The sequence below is a fragment of the Schistocerca nitens genome, chromosome 1 (genome assembly GCF_023898315.1).
Source record: "Schistocerca nitens isolate TAMUIC-IGC-003100 chromosome 1, iqSchNite1.1, whole genome shotgun sequence".
NCBI classification, from domain to species: domain Eukaryota; kingdom Metazoa; phylum Arthropoda; class Insecta; order Orthoptera; family Acrididae; genus Schistocerca; species Schistocerca nitens.
In genome coordinates, this window is record NC_064614.1 from 37688161 (window position 1) to 37703810 (window position 15650).

Here is a 15650-nt window from a genome sequence, read left to right on the forward strand (position 1 = left end):
CAATTGCTGTAGCTCAGCCGGGTGGTGGAGAAATCTGCCGCAATTCCACTGGAGGATGAAATCATTGTTAGGCTGGGAAGGCATGAAGCACTCAAAGAGGCAAGTTACGCCTCAGGGTCACCTGCTGCCACTGATTGAGTACCTGTGCGATTGACATCCATTGTGTCTGAGTGTCTGGCAAGATCTAGGTCCTCAGCAGATGCCAGAATCTCCAACACATCCTCAGATGCAGAGCTTGTAGGGAATGGTGGTATGGGTGCCATTGCAAGTTCTGGATTCTTGTGTGCCTTCTTCTTTTTTGGTTTCTCTCACTGTTCATTAGGTGTTTCTGACTGGGAGTCTCTCAATCAATACTTAATAATTGTCTGTTACTCCTGCTATAGTAATAATTTAAAGCTCTACATTTTTTTTTAATACAACAACATCTGTTTATATAAAACAAATGAATATTTCAACAGACTGACTTCCAATCCAATTGAATGGCTAAATCAGAGTACAGATTTCACCCCAACTTAACGTCACAGAGATGTGTTACATCAGTGAATGACCCTTGGACCAAACTACACAAAATTACTATATAACTGTTCACGATGGTAGCAGAGGGGAAAAAAACTGTAGGCCATTTCTATAATTTTGTATAATCCTCCTAAAGGAGTAGAAGTGTGATCACGAATGAAAAGTATACCTATGTTAAATTACAGCTAAATGTAAACAACTGATTGGGAGGTCTGGTTATTAATGGCAATAGAGAGTATACCGAGAACAATTTCATTTGGGAAATGTTTGGCTAACTACTGCCATTCCAACAATAAATATTTAACATACTGCAGAGCCTGTAGTCTGTTTCTGGTTGAAACCTACCTCTTAGTTCAATATATCAGAGCATCAGAATTTGATAATTTTATACCTTATAATTTCCTGCCTGTGCCGCATAATGTAGTGGTGTTCTACCATGATGGTCAGTCTTGTCCACTCTAGCTCCAGCTTCTATCATCTTTCTTGTGAGGTGTATTATTCCCTGGAATAGAACACCCATGTGTAAGTAACTAATAAGAAGAAAATAAAATAAAGATTAAGGAACTCATGTAGCATCACTGCACTTACAAATTTATACACTTTTCTATGATAGTTCTAAGAGTTTCTGTTTATGACTACAATTGTTTCAAGGACTTCATGACCTCATAGCATGTTTTTGCAATATTGTGTACCTCATGTTTTCATTCAAAATCATTACAAAAACTATGGTATCGAGTACTTTTGTTAGTGTTGATTGACTTCTTAGAAATAGCTAATCTGTTTTTTCAATACAGGGCAATTTCTTGACACAGTATGAGCTTCACTGCTGTACACTGTCCAAGATAGGAAAATAATATATGTGTATCAAAAACATGGGCGCACAGCCTTAAAACAGTAGTTTCTGAATAAGTGGCAGTAATGCAATGGAGCAAACTTCAGGTTCTGGTTCTTCAGGCAAAGTGTTTGAGAAATCTGGGTTTTTGTGATAAGTATGAATGTGTTTTACATATATAAAACATACTTTGTTTGCTTGATATTTTTTCCAACAGTTAATATGTTCTTGTTTTTCACATAACATAATATATATGTTTATTATGTCTGCACAGTATGCCAACTTTTTCTAGATACCCCATTCTAATATTTAATTTGTATTAGCAAAATTATAAAAGTAGACATTTTGTTTCTCTTAGAAATAATCAAAACATCTTTATTGTACAACATTGTGTACTTAATTAAGAAATAAAATGAAAATGTTAATCCCTAACTGAAATAAAAATAGAAAGAAAGAGGAAGAGAGTGAAACATAACTACAAAATTATACATAAATAAAATGGGTCACATTTCACTGCAGTAATGATGACCCAGTGCCTTATTTATTCAGCTAGGAAGGAAAAGTCTTTACACTTACTTGCTGTTTTACTAGAAAATTAGGTACAATTTTAATTAAAATAATTAAGTATAATAGACTTTCAGACTTTCTGTCGGCTCAGCCTACGGCATCTGCCTCTGGCTGAAATGCATATTGACTGATGTCATTCACCTCCACAACATCAGGGTGAAAAACATCTCCAACTTTTATTCCAAAGTTGCACAGAACTCCAGCAGCCACAAAACATTCCTACACTGTTTTTGTTTATATCACATTGTTTTAGTGGGAATTTGGAAATGTTTCTCCCAAAAACAGAATTTACACTATTACACATCTGGTAGCAAAATGGGCTCTGTCGTAGCACCCTTAAGTTTCTATGTGGCGTCGAAATATAGGACTCTTAAGATTACCACATTCAAAATCTTCATATTAGCAGCACAGGTGATTTTTGTACTGACAGAAAAGAAAATCTTGTAATTTCTACATAGTTTTGCTTGTGCTTCACAAGGACAAAATATGGGCATATGTACACAATCTATGGCTCCAATGACATTCAGTATTCTCTTTTGTTCCTTGATACATTTTCTTAGTTCCATGGCCTGGACACATAGCATGTCTTTAAGGCAATTGAAGTGCTTATTACTCTCCTAAAACCCCTTCCAGCAATGGTATGATGGATGTTACTGAGATCCCCTGCTACATAACAGTAAAAATGAAGTTGCAGCCTAGGAGACAAAGCATGATTACTATCAGAATTATGCTCCATTATACCAATCAGTAACTAAAAAGATCCCTTAAAAGCTCAAGTCATTGTCATTACACATAGTCAATGGGCCTCTTCTCTCCATTATAGCCCTCATTCTTGGGATGCCTACATCTTCCTCTACCAGTATATATATTCTTCACAGTCAAGGTTTCCATAGAATATACTATTTATCATGCAAAAACAAAATAACACACCTTACTCTCTAACTTTACTCTTACTACTACCACTACCACTTAACTGTAAATTTTGGTCTTATTTCCTACTTCATTCACTAATGTAGTAGAAAACTCTATGCTGGTGCAGTTGTTGCATCAGTTGTTGTTTTGTTGTTGTTGTTGTGGTCTTCAGTCCAGAGACTGGTTTGATGCAGCTCTCCATGCTACTCTATCCTATACAAGTTTCTTCAACTCCCAGGTTTACCTCTACGATTTTTACCCTCCACACTGCCCTCCAATACTTAATTGGTGATCTCCTGATGCCTAGAAACATGTCCTACCAAGCGAGTCCCTTCTTCTAGTCAAGTTGTGCCACAAATTTCTCTTCTCCCCAATTCTATTCAATGCCTCCTCATTAGTTATGTGATCCACCCATCTAATCTTCAACATTCTTCTGTAGCACCACATTTCGAAAGCTTCTGTTCTCTACTTGTATAAACTATTTATTATCCATGTTTCACTTCCATACATGGCTACACTCCATACAAATACTTTCGGAAACGACTTCCTGACACATAAATCTATACTTGATATTCACAAATTTCTCTTCTTCAGAAATGCTTTCCATGCCATTGCCAGTCTACATTATATTTACTCTCTACTTTGACCATAATCAGTTATTTTGCTCCCCAAATAGCAAAACTCATCTACTACTTTAAGTGTCTCATTTCCTAATCTAATTCCCTCAGTATCACCCAACTTAATTTGACTACATTCCATTATCCTCATTTTGCTTTTGTTGATGTTCATCTTATATCCTCCTTTCAAGACACTGTCCATTCTATTCAACTGCTCTTCCAGGTCCTTTGCTGCCTCTGATAGAATTACAATGTCATCGTTGAACCTCAGAGTTTTTATTTCTTCTCCATGGATTTTAATTCCTACTCCAAATTTTTCTTTTGTTTCCTTTACTGCTTGCTCAACATACAGATTGAATCACATCATGGATAGGCTACAACCCTGTCTCATTCCCTTCCCAACTACTGCTTCCCTTTCACGTCCCTCGACTCTTATAACTGCCATCTGCTTTCTGTACAAATTGTAAATAGCCTTTCGCTCCCTGTATTTTACCCCTGCCACCATTAGAATTTGAAAGAGAGTATTCCAATCAACATTGTCAAAAGCTGTCTCTAAGTCTACAAATGCTAGAAACGTAGGTTTGCCTTTCCTTAATCTTTCTTCCAAGATAAGTCGTAGGGTCAGTATTGCCTCACGTGTTCCACCATTTCTACGGAATCCAAACTGATCTTCCCCGAGGTCGGCTTCTACCAGTTTTTCCATTCGTCTATAAAGAATTTGTGTTAGTATTTTGTAGCTGTGACTTATTAAACTGATAGTTCGGCAATTTTCACATCTGTCAACACATGCTTCCTTTGGGATTGGAATTATTATATTCTTCTTGAAGTCTGAGGGTATTTTGCCTGTCTCATACATCTTTCTCACCAGATGGTACAGTTTTGTCAGGACTGGCTCTCCTAAGTCCGTCGGTAGTCCGTCAGTACTCCGGTGGCCTTGTTTCGACTCAGGTCTTTCAGTGCTCTGTCAAACTCTTCATGCAGTATCATATCTCCCATTTCATCTTCATCATCCCCAGAAATTTCCGACCCGTATCACTTCTCTGCCATATCTTTAAAATCTTTGAAAGAATACTCCAGGATCGCCTCTCCAGTGACATAGAACCCTACCTAATCCCCCAACAAGCAGGTTTCCACCCAGGGAAAAGCACTACATCTCAGGTAATTAACCTCACGCAGCTGATTGAAGATGGCTATGAGAACCGGAAAATAACCGGTGTCGCCTTTATAGACTTGACAGCCGCATATGACACCGTCAACTTACATCTGCTAATGAAGAAGCTGTATGCCATTACCAGGGACTTTAAATTCACATCCACAGTCAGAAGTCTGTTAGAGAACCGTAGGTTCTCTGTGGAATTCCAAGGGATGCATAGCAGGTGGCGGGCCCAGAAAAATGGTCTCCCTCAGGGCAGCGTACTGGCACCCTTACTTTTTAACATATACACCAACGATCAACCACTGCCAGCTGGTACAGAAAACTATATCTACGCCAATGACCGTGCTATGGCCGTACAGGGTGATTTCTTTGAGGATGTTGAGACAAAGCTCACGGATGCGCTAGACATGCTCTGTCAGTACTATGCCGACAATCAACTCCAGCCGAACCCTAGCAAAACACAAATTTGCGCCTTCCATCTCCGTAACAAGCAGGCATCCTGTAAGCTGCGTGTCTTCTGGAAGGACACACTCCTCGAACACTGCGTTAACCCCAAATACCTAGGAGTAACCCTAGACAGGGCTCTGACGTATAAACAGCACTGTATTAACACCAAAATGAAGGTGAGCGGCAGAAATAATATTCTTCGGAAAATAACGAACTCCTCCTGGGGCGCAAAGCCAGAGGTAGTGAGGACCACAGCACTAGCAGTTTGCTTCCCAGCAGGCGAATATGCAAGCAGTGTCTGGTACAACTCTACCCACGCTAAACAGGTCGACATTGCTCTGAACGAGACCTCCAGTCTCGTCACTGGCTGTCTGAAACCGACGCCAACAGACAAGCTCTACCATCTTGCTGGGATTGCACCTCCTGCAGTGCGAAGAGAAGCGGCAGCCTATAGTGAAAGAGCGAGGGCTGAGATGGCAGAGAGCCACCCCCTCCACAGAACTCAGCCAGCCACCAAACGCTTGAAATCTAGACGCAGTTTTCTCAGACCAACCGAAGATTTTAGCAACCAACCTGGATCTAGGGTGGAGAGATGGAAGTGGTCAGGAGAAGGGCACTGGATGGAACCAAAGGAAGAATTGGCACCAGGTTACGATGAGGACTGGGTGGTCTGGAGATCACTAAACAGGCTACGCACCAACACTGAACGGTCAAGAGATAACCTTCTGAAGTGGGGATATTCTACATCTAATCTCTGCGACTGTGGAGAGGTGCAGACGACCCAGCACTTGTATAACTGCACTGAATGTCCTTCACACTGTACTTTAGAGGATCTGATGATGGCAACCCCAAATGCTGTCGACATAGCCCGCTTATGGGCCAAATGCCTATAACATTTTGTTTCTGTGCACACATATTTGTATATACACTCCTGGAAATGGAAAAAAGAACACATTGACACCGGTGTGTCAGACCCACCATACTCGCTCCGGACACTGCGAGAGGGCTGTACAAGCAATGATCACACGCACGGCACAGCGGACACACCAGGAACCGCGGTGTTGGCCGTCGAATGGCGCTAGCTGCGCAGCATTTGTGCACCGCCGCCGTCAGTGTCAGCCAGTTTGCCGTGGCATACGGAGCTCCATCGCAGTCTTTAACACTGGTAGCATGCCGCGACAGCGTGGACGTGAACCGTATGTGCAGTTGACGGACTTTGAGCGAGGGCGTATAGTGGGCATGCGGGAGGCCGGGTGGACGTACCGCCGAATTGCTCAACACGTGGGGTGTGAGGTCTCCACAGTACATCGATGTTGTCGCCAGTGGTCGGCGGAAGGTGCACGTGCCCTTCGACCTGGGACCGGACCGCAGCGACGCACGGATGCACGCCAAGACCGTAGGATCCTACGCAGTGCCGTAGGGGACCGCACCGCCACTTCCCAGCAAATTAGGGACACTGTTGCTCCTGGGGTATCGGCGAGGACCATTCGCAACCGTCTCCATGAAGCTGGGCTACGGTCCCGCACACCGATGGGCCGTCTTCCGCTCACGCCCCAACATCGTGCAGCCCGCCTCCAGTGGTGTCGCGACAGGCGTGAATGGAGGGACGAATGGAGACGTGTCGTCTTCAGCGATGAGAGTCGCTTCTGCCTTGGTGCCAATGATGGTCGTATGTGTGTTTGGTGCCGTGCAGGTGAGCGCCACAATCAGGACTGCATACGACCGAGGCACACAGGGCCAACACCCGGCATCATGGTGTGGGGAGCGATCTCCTACACTGGCCGTACACCACTGGTGATCATCGAGGGGACACTGAATAGTGCACGGTACATCCAAACCGTCATCGAACCCATTGTTCTACCATTCCTAGACCGGCAAGGGAACTTGCTGTTCCAACAGGACAATGCACATCCGCATGTATCCCGTGCCACCCAACGTGCTCTAGAAGGTGTAAGTCAACTACCCTGGCCAGCAAGATCTCCGGATCTGTCCCCCATTGAGCATGTTTGGGACTGGATGAAGCGTCATCTCACGCAGTCTGCACGTCCAGCACGAACGCTGGTCCAACTGAGGCGCCAGGTGGAAATGGCATGGCAAGCCGTTCCACAGGACTACATCCAGCATCTCTACGATCGTCTCCATGGGAGAATAGCAGCCTGCATTGCTGCGAAAGGTGGATATACACTGTACTAGTGCCGACATTGTGCATGCTCTGTTGCCTGTGTCTATGTGCCTGTGGTTCTGTCAGTGTGATCATGTGATGTATCTGACCCCAGGAATGTGTCAATAAAGTTTCCCCTTCCTGGGACAATGAATTCACGGTGTTCTTATTTCAATTTCCAGGAGTGTATATCTAAAAACAAAGATGATGTGACTTACCAAACGAAAGCGCTGGCAGGTTGATAGACACACAAACAAACACAAACATACACACAAAATTCAAGCTTTCCCAACAAACTGTTGCCTCATCAGGAAAGAGGGAAGGAGAGGGAAAGACGAAAGGATGTGGGTTTTAAGGGAGAGTGTAAGGAGTCATTCCAATCCCGGGAGCGGAAAGACTTACCTTAGGGGGAAAAAAGGATGGGTATACACTCGCACGCACACACACATCCATCCGCACATACACAGACACAAGCAGACATATTTAAAGACAAAGAGTTTGGGCAGAGATGTCAGTCGAGGCGGAAGTGAAGAGGCAAACATGATGTTGAATGACAGGTGAGGTATGAGTGGCGGCAACTTGAAATTAGTGGAGATTGAGGCCTGGTGGGTAACGGGAAGAGAGGATATATTGAAGAGCAAGTTCCCATCTCCGGAGTTGGTGGGAAGTATCCAGATAACCCGGATGGTGTAACACTGTGCCAAGATGTGCTGGCCGTGCACCAAGGCATGTTTAGCCACAGGGTGATCCTCATTACCAACAAACACTGTCTGCCTGTGTCCATTCATGCGAATGGACAGTTTGTTGCTGGTCATTCCCACATAGAATGCATCACAGAGTAGGCAGGTCAGTTGGTAAATCACAAGGGTGCTTTCACATGTGGCTCTGCCTTTGATCGTGTACACCTTCCGGGTTACAAGACTGGAGTAGGTGGTGGTGGGAGGGTGCATGGGACAGGTTTTACACCGGGGGCGGTTACAAACATAGGAGCCAGAGGGTAGGGAAGGTGGTTTGGGGATTTCATAGGGATGAACTAACAGGTTACGAAGGTTAGGTGGACGGCGGAAAGACACTCTTGGTGGAGTGGGGAGGATTTCATGAGGGATGGATCTCATTTCAGGGCAGGATTTGATGAAGTCGTATCCCTGCTGGAGAGTCACATTCAGAGTCTGGTCCAGTCCCGGAAAGTATCCTGTCACAAGTGGGGCACTTTTGTGGTTCTTCTGTGGGGGATTCTGGGTTCGAGGGGATGAGGAAGTGGCTCTGGTTATTTGCTTCTGTACCAGGTCGGGAGGGTAGTTGCGAGATGCGAAAGCTGTTGTCAGGTTGTTGGTGTAATGGTTCAGGGATTCCGGACTGGAGCAGATTCGTTTGCCACAAAGACCTAGGCTGTAGGGAAGGGACCGTTTGATGTGGAATGGGTGGCAGCTGTCATAATGCAGGTACTGTTGCTTGTTGGTGGGTTTGATGTGGACGGACGTGTGAAGCTGGCCATTGGACAGGTGGAAGTCAACGTCAAGGAAAGTGGCATGGGATTTGGAGTAGGACCAGGTGAATCTGATGGAACCAAAGGAGTTGAGGTTGGAGAGGAAATTCTGAACTTCTTCTTCACTGTGAGTCCAGATCATGAAGATGTCATCAATAAATCTGTACCAAACTTTGGGTTGGCAGGCCTGGGTAACCAAGAAGGCTTCCTCTAAGCGACCCATGAATAGGTTGGCGTACGAGGGGGCCATCCTGGTACCCATGGCTGTTCCCTTTAATTGTTGGTATGTCTGGCCTTCAAAAGTGAAGAAGTTGTGGGTCAGGATGAAGCTGGCTAAGGTGATGAGGAAAGAGGTTTTAGGTAGGGTGGCAGGTGATCGGCATGAAAGGAAGTGCTCCATCGCAGCGAGGCCCTGGACGTGCGGAATATTTGTGTATAAGGAAGTGGCATCAATGGTTACAAGGATGGTTTTCGGGGGTAACAGATTGGGTAAGGATTCCAGGCATTCGAGAAAGTGGTTGGTGTCTTTGATGAAGGATGGGAGACTGCATGTAATGGGTTGAAGGTGTTGATCTACGTAGGCAGAGATCCGTTCTGTGGGAGCTTGGTAACCAGCTACAATGGGGCGGCCGGGATGATTGGGTTTGTGGATTTTAGGAAGAAGGTAGAAGGTAGGGGTGCGGGGTGTCGGTGGGGTCAGGAGGTTGATGGAGTCAGGTGAAAGGTTTTGCAGGGGGCCTAAGGTTCTGAGGATTCCTTGAAGCTCCGCCTGGACATCGGGAATGGGGTTACCTTGGCAAACTTTGTATGTGGTGTTGTCTGAAAGCTGACGCAGTCCCTCAGCCACATACTCCCGACGATCAAGTACCACGGTCGTGGAACCCTTGTCCGCCGGATGAATGACGATGGATCGGTCAGCCTTCAGATCACGGATAGCCTGGGCTTCAGCAGTGGTGATGTTGGGAGTAGGATCAAGGTTTTTTAAGAAGGATTGAGATGCAAGGCTGGAAGTCAGAAATTCCTGGAAGGTTTGGAGAGGGTGATTTTGAGGAAGAGGAGGTGGGTCCCACTGCGACGGAGGACGGAACTGTTCCAGGCAGGGTTCAATTTGGATGGTGTCTTGGGGAGTTGAATCATTAGGATTAGGATCACTTTTCTTCGTGGCAAAGTGATATTTCCAGCAGAGAGTATGAGTGTAGGACAGTAAATCTTTGATGAGGGCTGTTTGGTTGAATCTGGGAGTGGGGCTGAAGGTGAGGCCTTTGGATAGGACAGAGGTTTCGGATTGGGAGAGAGGTTTGGAGGAAAGGTTAACTACTGAATTAGGGTGTTGTGGTTCCAGGTTGTGTTGATTGGAATTTTGAGGTTTTGGAGGGAGTGGAGCTGGAAGTGGGAGATTGAGTAGTTGGGAGAGACTGGGTTGGTGTGCAATGAGAGGAGGTTGAGGTTTTCTGGAAAGGTTGTGAAGGGTGAGTGAGTTGCCTTTCCGGAGGTGGGAAACCAGGAGATTGGATAGTTTTTTGAGGTGGAGGGTGGCATGCTGTTCTAATTTACGGTTGGCCTGGAGGAGGATGCTCTGAACAGCCGGTGTGGATGTGGGAAAGGAAAGATTAAGGACTTTTATTAAGGATAGGAGTTGACGGGTGTGTTCATTGGCTGAGTTGATGTGTAGGTGAAGGAACTGGTATAGGGACTGATGGAAAGAAGGGTTGCAGCCAGAGATGGGAACTTTAAGTGTGAGGCCTTTGGGGGTAATGCCAAATGTCAGACAAGCCTGAGAAAATAGAATATGGGAGCGTAATCTGGCTAGTGCGAAGGTATGTTTGCAGAGGGAATGTAAATAAAACTTAATGGGGTCGTTGTGGGGGTGTTGTGAGGGTGACATGGTATTAGAAGGTGGAACGTGTAACAGGTGAAATGAAAATGAAAATAAAAATATATGGGGAGAGATAAAGGTGGACTGGAAAGTAACCGGAGATCTGGTGTGCAAAAAAGGTGAGAAGGTGTTGGTTACAGCTGGGCTATGTTGGACTTGGGTTGGTATATATATATATATATATATATATATATATATATATATATATATGGTTATAATAGATGGAAACACTCCATGTAGGAAAAATACATCCAAAAACAAAGATGATGTGACTTACCAAATGAAAGTGCTGGCAGGTCGACAGACACACAAACAAACACAAACATACACACAAAATTCAAGCTTTCACAACAAACTGTTGCCTCATCAGGAAAGAGGGAAGGAGAGGGAAAGACGAAAGGATGTGGGTTTTAAGGGAGAGGGTAAGGAGTCTGTCGACCTGCCAGCACTTTCATTTGGTAAGTCACATCATCTTTGTTATATATATATATATATATATATATATATATATATATATATAATAGAGGGAAATATTCCACGTGGGAAAAATATATCTAAAAACAAAGATGATGTGACTCACCGAACGAAAGCGCTGGCAGGTCGACAGACACACAAACAAACACAAACACACACACAAAATTCAAGCTTTCGCAACAAACTGTTGCCTCATCAGGAAAGAGGGAAGGAGAGGGAAAGACGAAAGGATGTGGGTTTTAAGGGAGAGTGTAAGGAGTCATTCCAATCCCGGGAGCGGAAAGACTTACCTTAGGGGGAAAAAGGACGGATATGTGTGTGTGTGCACGCGAGTGTATACCCGTCCTTACACTCTCCCTTAAAACCCACATCCTTTCGTCTTTCCCTCTCCTTCCCTCTTTCCTGATGAGGCAACAGTTTGTTGCGAAAGCTTGAATTTTGTGTGTGTGTTTGTTTGTGTGTCTGTCGACCTGCCAGCGCTTTCGTTCGGTGAGTCACATCATCTTTGTTTTTATATATATCCAGAAAAGCAGCAATACTTACTAATTTCTTTTCACACCCATTTTTATATAAATAGTGAGACAGAGAGTACCTGATTGTTACAACTTTTCCCAGGTCTGAATCCTACTTGTTCCGTAGGGATACAGTTACTTCAAATATTTATTCTAGGTCAGATGCTCAAGGAATTTGTGTGTAACACTTAGACAGTCTTCCACCTTTGTGGGATCTTCATAGGAAAAATAACTTGAGAGAACATGGCCATGAGGCTAGCCTCATCTTTTATTGGGCAAATTGGTGGAATTGTCTTGCACTGAAAATAAGAGACAGACACTAGATTTGCCTCCCTTACTCAAGCAGTGGTATGTTCTTCATTGATGTTTGGCAGCTAGAGATGTGGAAGGAAAGGGCCATTTGTGGTATGCAGTTTTAATTTAGTGCATAATGTCCTCTCTTCTTAGGGGAATGATGTTACTGGAGAAGAAGAAATCAAATATACATTAAAGATGGCAAACATCAAACAAAAGTAAGTGAAACTACAGTAGTAAGTTAGTAAGAGAAAGTGCTGAACTAAAGGAATAAATTACTGCAGTAGTAGATTTTCATTTATTGCTGACATAAATTTATTTACTTCATAACTGATGGAGTGGAAGAAGAATGGGTAGCTTTGACATATGAAATAGTAAAGGCAGCAGAGGATCAAGAATGTAAAAAGACATGGGCTAGTAGAAATCCTTGGGTAACAGAAGATATATTGAATTTAATTGATGAAAGGAGAAAATATAAAAATGCAGTAAATGAAGCAGGCAAAAAGGAATACAAACGTCTCAAAAATAAGATCGACAGGAAGTGCAAAATGGCTAAGCAGGGATAGCTAGAGGACAAATGTAAGGATGTAGAGGCATATCTCACTAGGGGTAAGATAGATACTGCCTACAGGAAAATTAGAGAGACCTTTGGAGAAAAGAGAACCACTTGTATGAATATCAAGAGCTCAGATGGAAACCCAGTTCTAAGCAAAGAAGGCAAAGCAGAAAGGTGGAAGGAGTATATAGAGGGTCTATACGAGGGCGATTTACTTGAGGACAATATTATGGAAATGGAAGAGGATGAAGATTTTTTTTTATTCGTGTCAGAAGCACCATGGATACAGGAATATAAAAAAAATGAATAGCACACAGAAAAAAAATTAATTACAGGCATATATCTTATCCACTGGAACAGAAGTCTTGGATGTATACTTCAAGAAATGGTTCATCCACTTACCAGATGTAGAAGTATGAAACCAGAATTTGGTTGCAATAATTACACGTCTGTTGTTTGATACTGATAAACAATATTTTATTCAAAATAATCTCCATTGCTATTTGTACATTTCTCCTACACTTTGGCAGGCTATGAATCCCATGCCACAAAAACAGTTCTTCTTTTGAAGCAAACCAATCAGCAAGCCATTTTCATATAAATTGAAGCATTGTTCAACGAGAGCATGTCCCAGTGATGCAAATAGATGATAATGGGATGTAGCTAAGTCTGGAGAATAAGCCACATGCCCTAGAATTTCCCAACTGACTGCCTGAATCATTTCCCTGACCTGTTTTGCTGTGTGCAATAGGATGTTATCAAGGAGCAATATGACTGTTTTGCCTTTTTCCATATTCTGGTCATTTTTCATGTAATGCTCAATTTAAATTGATCATTCGTTGTTGGTAGCAATTAGTATTAATAGTTTCACCAGGCTTTAGCAGCTCATAATAGATGACACCCTTCTGATCCCACCAAAGACAGAGCATTGTCTTCTTTCCAAAGCAATTTTGTCTTGCAGTAGATGTTGCTGGTTTGGCTGGATTCATCCATGGTTTATGATGCTTAGGATTCTCAAAATTAAACAACTTTCTTTTGTATCTGGCGAGCAACATTTCACAAGTGGCCTTTTGATTTGCTTGCTGTCTTTCATTTAGTTCACGCAGAACCCTTTTTCCCACTTTCTGCAATTGTTTCATTAGCTACTGTTGACTTTGAGTATCATCTTCATCCAATTTGGCCTGCAATATGTTGTCTTTGAACTTTTTCAGTGGTTTCCCATGCTCATCATTTCTCACATCAAAATCACCACTTTTGAATTTTTTTAACCACTCGAAACACTGTGTTTTCCCAAGAGCATGTTCACGAAAAACTTTGACAAGCATTCAAGGCAATTCTGTAGCAGTTTTCTTCAAATGATAACAGAAAACCAATGCTGTCCAAAAATTGTAGTTCATAGGCACAAAACTCAATATGTTTAAGGGTTTGAAACAGATACCAATGTGTGAAAATTGGGTTATTTTGTGTTGACATTCATCATCTTTCATTACAGGAAGCAGATGACACTGCAGACATGGTCTCACGGTCCCTACACTTACAGCTAGCACCATCTACAGGGAAATTCCAGTTTCATTTTCATACTTGTACACCCGGTAAATGCTCAGAAGACAACTATGCAATTGGTAAGCAATTTAGAAACATGAAGTCAGATTCAGGGTCAAGCCTTGTTACACTGCAGTATACCAAAATACCTCCTAATAACATTAGCCATAACACTAAGTTACAATTATCATCTTTCCAACATAGTTGCAAAAGTCAAAACAAGAAATAACTTTGTTCAAAAACTTGCTGGTAACTTATGGGGAGCTAATGTTCATGTTTTAAGGCCCATGGCCTTAACACTGTCACACTTGGTTGCCAACATGGATCAGCAGTGTTTACACTAAGAAGATAGGCATGCAATTCAATCAATCAGTGCAAATAATTATGGGCTGTACAGAAGCAACAATGATTATTTTGACAAACACATTTTCAGCATTTGGATGTGCATCACGTACTTGCCTGCCTAGCAAGCCTGTCTTGGCTCACCATGCAGCAGCACACATCTATGTAAACACATGCATCAGCATTCAGTGCAGTGTGTTGCAACAAGTGCAACACTGAATGTTTTTGTGATCAGTTCAAAATTATTTTGACACTGTGGTTCAGTGTCACAACACAAAAACATATGTCAGTGTTACATTGAATATCTTTGGTTTACATTACCTTTTATTTTGTTTTTATCAAGTTTGCAATATGCTGAAAGTTAAAGAGTATTCAGCAGACCTCAAGAATGTGATAATCGATGGTCTACAGCAAGGCAAGTCTCAGGCACATGTTGGTCATGATTCTGGTTTGGACAGGATGACCCAAAGAAACCTGCTATTGGCATGTACAGAGAGCTGCGTGAATTCCACAATGTGCAAATACTGAACAGTACCATAAAATGGATCCTCAGAGAGTCTAATCTTCAAGGCTGGTGCCCAAGCAAAAAGCCGTTTATACTGGCAAAGAATAGGAAAGCCCGACTTGAGTTTGCCAGGGTACATAAGGCCTAGACATCTCAGCAGTGGTCGCATATAATCTGGAGTGATGAAAGTAAGTTTAATTTGTTTTCTTCCAATGCAATTTGTTATTTTCAAAGACTGCTCAATGCAAGAAACAATATCCGTACCAAGTATCCACTGTTACGCATGGTATGGGAATGTCCTGGTGTGGAGATGTTCCTTCCATTCAGGTGTTGGCCCTTTGGTGCCTATTGAAGGCATTAAGGATCATTTCAATACTGTGAAATCTTGAAAATGAACATGTTGACCGATGCCAAAGATAAAATGGAATGAAACTTGGAATTTCAACATGACAATGATCCTAAGCAAACATCTGCTCATGTCACAGACGTTTTGAGAAGGATGTGAGTAAGGATGCTTAAGTGGTATAGCCAAAGCCCAGATCTCAGTCTGATTGAAGACCTTTGGGAAGAACATGATCAAAGTCTAAAGCAATGAAAATTCTCAAGCCATGACAAATATTGCAATCTTTGGTTAAGGAATGGCAGAAAATCACCCTACATTTTTTGGCTGCCCTCATAGACTCCATGCCATAACACTGTGCAGATATAATTATGGTGAAAGATTATGCAACTGAGTACTAATGGCTATGTACACTGATTCGAGTTCCACAGGTCTTTTAAACTGCAACATGGCTTCTGTCAAATAACAGTAATTATGTAAAACTATCTGTGATGCCTGTTACAGAACACAGTGTT

The 15650-nt window shown here is 42.8% G+C and overlaps 1 protein-coding gene across 5 annotated transcripts in view; it reads right to left on the minus strand.

Moving 5' to 3' along the window:
- LOC126240775 (serine/threonine-protein phosphatase 6 regulatory ankyrin repeat subunit C-like) overlaps positions 1-15650 on the minus strand; it is an 881520-nt gene that overhangs the window by 78741 nt on the left and 787129 nt on the right. For all 5 annotated transcript variants that reach the window (XM_049947953.1, XM_049947951.1, XM_049947950.1 and 2 more), the window contains one exon: positions 908-1018. In XM_049947953.1, coding sequence (XP_049803910.1) covers positions 908-1018 — 111 coding nt within the window. The remainder of the gene's footprint in view (positions 1-907; positions 1019-15650) is intronic.